Genomic DNA, 3,211 nt, shown 5'->3' on the forward strand with positions numbered 1-3,211 from the left:
CCAAATGATGAAATAAAATTAAATGATTTTAAGAAAACAAAACACGAAGAAGAACTGTTGTGTCTGTGTGCGAATTCGTCCGTCATACATCGGAGAGAGTCGCGCGAGAGAGAGAGACTCAATAGCTGGTCACAGATTCAGACCATCGAGAGCTTCGTACGAATTAAACCCTAAAATCTGGTCATCGATCTCCACCACAGTCTTAACCCAAACCAACCAGGTACTTCTCCTCCGTCATCAAGCCCACTGTTCCTGTCTCTCCACCGTCTCCTGAATCTCCGATTCTCAGTTTCGTCGTCTAGTTGTCTTAATCGCTTCATCCGATTGCTGTTCCAATCGTATATTACACCAAGGAGAGAAGCTTCTTCTTTCACCTCCCCCCAATTCGATCTGAGTAGGGTTTTTACAAAATCGCCTCCATGATCCAATTCGATAATAAAGACTAAAGCTTTGTGGAGATTCGTCTCGTTTGATTTTGAAAAGTCTCAACCTTTTTGTTAGACGAATTCAAACCAATGGTGACATTTGCTTTTATGAATAGTCTCCGAACCATATGGCCCTTGTCACTATTCACCAACGACATAAAGGAATCAAAGGAGCTTCTCCAGAGACTCTCACTCCCCGACACCACAAAGAACTTCATATTCGCCATCAGAGTCCCCGAGCACGACTCCACCATCTACATCCTCTCCGCTCAGAACCTCTCTCAGAGATCCGCCACCGACGCTGAGTCTCTCATACGCGAGCTCCGCCCCGACGCCGTCGTTGCTCAGGTGAACAAATCAGCTTTCGGAGAAGCTCAAGCCGAGGAGACTGTCTCGGGAACGGACTCTATCCCGATACCGACGTCGGCTTTTAGAGTTCTCAAGCAGTGTTTTGTGGACAAGGTGAACAAAGAGAAGTACGAGAGCGTCGCGGGGATCTTGGTGCTGAAGGAGATCTTCGGGACGAGTTTTAACGGACACGTGTTGGCTGCTAAGAGGGTTGCTTCCGAGGTTGGTTCTTCCTTCATGGTGCTTGAGTCTCCTTTCGTGAACATCGCTGCTATCGAAGGGTCTTATGAGGAAAGTGATACAGGAGGAGGGAAGGTGCAGGGTTTAGCTAATAGTCTTGTACCGCAAAGCTCTGGTGGCTCTGCTGTGTTGTCAGGTTCGAGGAGGTTTCTGATCACTAACGATGTTCAGACACAGATGCTGAAGCTGTTATCTTCGCATATCACTCAGCTTACCCCGTTGAGCTGCGTCGCCAATGGAGTTTCAAGTAATGGTTACGAGGTTCCACCGTTTGCTGAATCTATTTACTCTTTGCTTGTGGATCTTCGTGACATATTTGATGATTTGCCGTCTATTAGGAAAGCTTTAGCCAGTGCTAGAAAGATGTTGTCTGATGTAGATAGAGGGGAAGCCATGGATACTGATGTTCTCTCCGAAGTTTACCTTTTCCAGATTGCGGTTGAAGGTCTTAGAATCGCTTTGAACAATGCTGGTCGGCTACCGATCAAGAACCGAACCGAAGATCGGTTTGAAAACCTCTCTTCCGAGGAGAAATCTTATGCACTTATGGCGGATCTTCTTCGTAGCCAGGCTAAGAGGTTTAAGAACATAGTAGCGGTGGTTGATGCGAGCAACCTCGCGGGTCTAAGGAAGCACTGGAGGACTTGTGTTCCTCAAGAAGTCAAAGATCTGTCTGAGCATATGGTGCAGGATTTTGATAACGAGGAGAGTGGTAATGACTCGAAGCTGAAACGGTTGTTGTCTGATAAACCTGTTGTAGCGGTTGGCGCAGGAGCAACTGCTATTTGGGGTGCTTCATCACTCTCCAAGGCTATCTCTGCTTCTCCTTTCTTCAAGATCATGACTTTCAAAGTCCCGGCTTCACTGAACCTCTTCTTGACGCATACTCACAAGGCGATGACTTATGCATTCACCAAAGTGGCGTATCCTTCTAAAGTGATGGCTCCTGGCTTTGCTAGCTCTGGAGCCAAATCAACTTCTCTGGTGAAAGCTTCTCTATCAGCTGAGAAGATCAGAGCGGTGACGCATAGTATTATAGCTTCAGCTGAGAAGACGAGCTTCTCTGCCATGAGGGCTGCGTTCTATGAGATAATGCGGAAAAGAAGAGCAAAACCTATCGGTGCCTTGCCGTTGGCAACGTTTGGAGCCAGTCTTTCGACTTGTGCAGGACTGCTTCTGTATGGAGATGGGATAGAATGTGCAGCTGTGTCTCTTCCTTCAGCTCCTTCGATTGCGAAATTGGGTCGAGGGATTCAAAACTTGCATGAGGCGTCACTAGAAGTGAGAAGTAGAGAAAGCAACAGGATACAGAATGCAATCGAGGCTCTTAGGCAAAAGCTGAAGAAGTTCAGACTTCAATGAAGAACAGAGTTTTTTGACTTTCATTAAAATATTTTTCTTTTTAGCTACTACTGTATGTATATATATATATTTACATGTTCTCTCTTATGTAGATGCATGTGTCTTTGTTGGACTACACTTGTTTGGTTTGAACATATATAATAATCTCTTGATGGTGACAAAAAAAATAAATCTTGGTTTTAGTAGATATTGGACATCTTTGTATTTACAATGTACTCAAAGTCTTGTGATCCTTTTTGATAAATATTACTCAAATTTAAGCAAATTCATTTCAATCTGGTAATATTGTTTATTTTGTTCTAGATCTTCTGTTACAGATATTAAAACACATATGATAAGATGATTGCACCTTGGATACATACTTATATTACACAACAACATCTTCCATGAACATCACAATGTCCGTAATAATCTTTTTGTCTCTTACAATAGTTATTGCACATTGCTTTTCCATTGGGATAAGCACACGGTGACAAGACGACGAAGCAAATGTCCGTATCTAGTTCTCCATAACCTATTTATATGAATAAAATCATAAAATCAATATGTATATTAATTACTTAAAATATTTGAAATTGAGGTACAAATACAAACCATTAGCAGAAGTAACAGCGGTGGCTATAGTACGACAATGAACAGAAGATCCGAGAAAAAGGATAGTATAAACAAATGTGACTAAAGTCTTCGTTGTGATAGCCATTTCTATCTCTTAGTTTTTGGATTGTGTTTAAGATATTCTTTTTAACTTCTTATGATTTTTCTTCACACATTCTAATTATATATAAGAACACAAATATGCATTTTAAGAAGTATTTTCTTAGTCAAAAAAAAAACTC

General features: G+C 42.1%; 1 protein-coding gene across 1 annotated transcript; it reads left to right on the forward strand.

Annotated features, from left to right (window-relative positions):
• Positions 1-2,564, forward strand: LOC108855926 (uncharacterized). Its single transcript, XM_018629856.2, has one exon. The coding sequence runs from the start codon at positions 516-518 to the stop codon at positions 2,373-2,375; it is 1,860 nt and encodes a 619-aa protein (XP_018485358.1). The 5' UTR covers positions 1-515; the 3' UTR covers positions 2,376-2,564.
• Positions 2,565-3,211: the final 647 nt, after the last annotated feature.

Source organism: Raphanus sativus, chromosome 4, assembly GCF_000801105.2.
Source record: "Raphanus sativus cultivar WK10039 chromosome 4, ASM80110v3, whole genome shotgun sequence".
Lineage (NCBI taxonomy): Eukaryota > Viridiplantae > Streptophyta > Magnoliopsida > Brassicales > Brassicaceae > Raphanus > Raphanus sativus.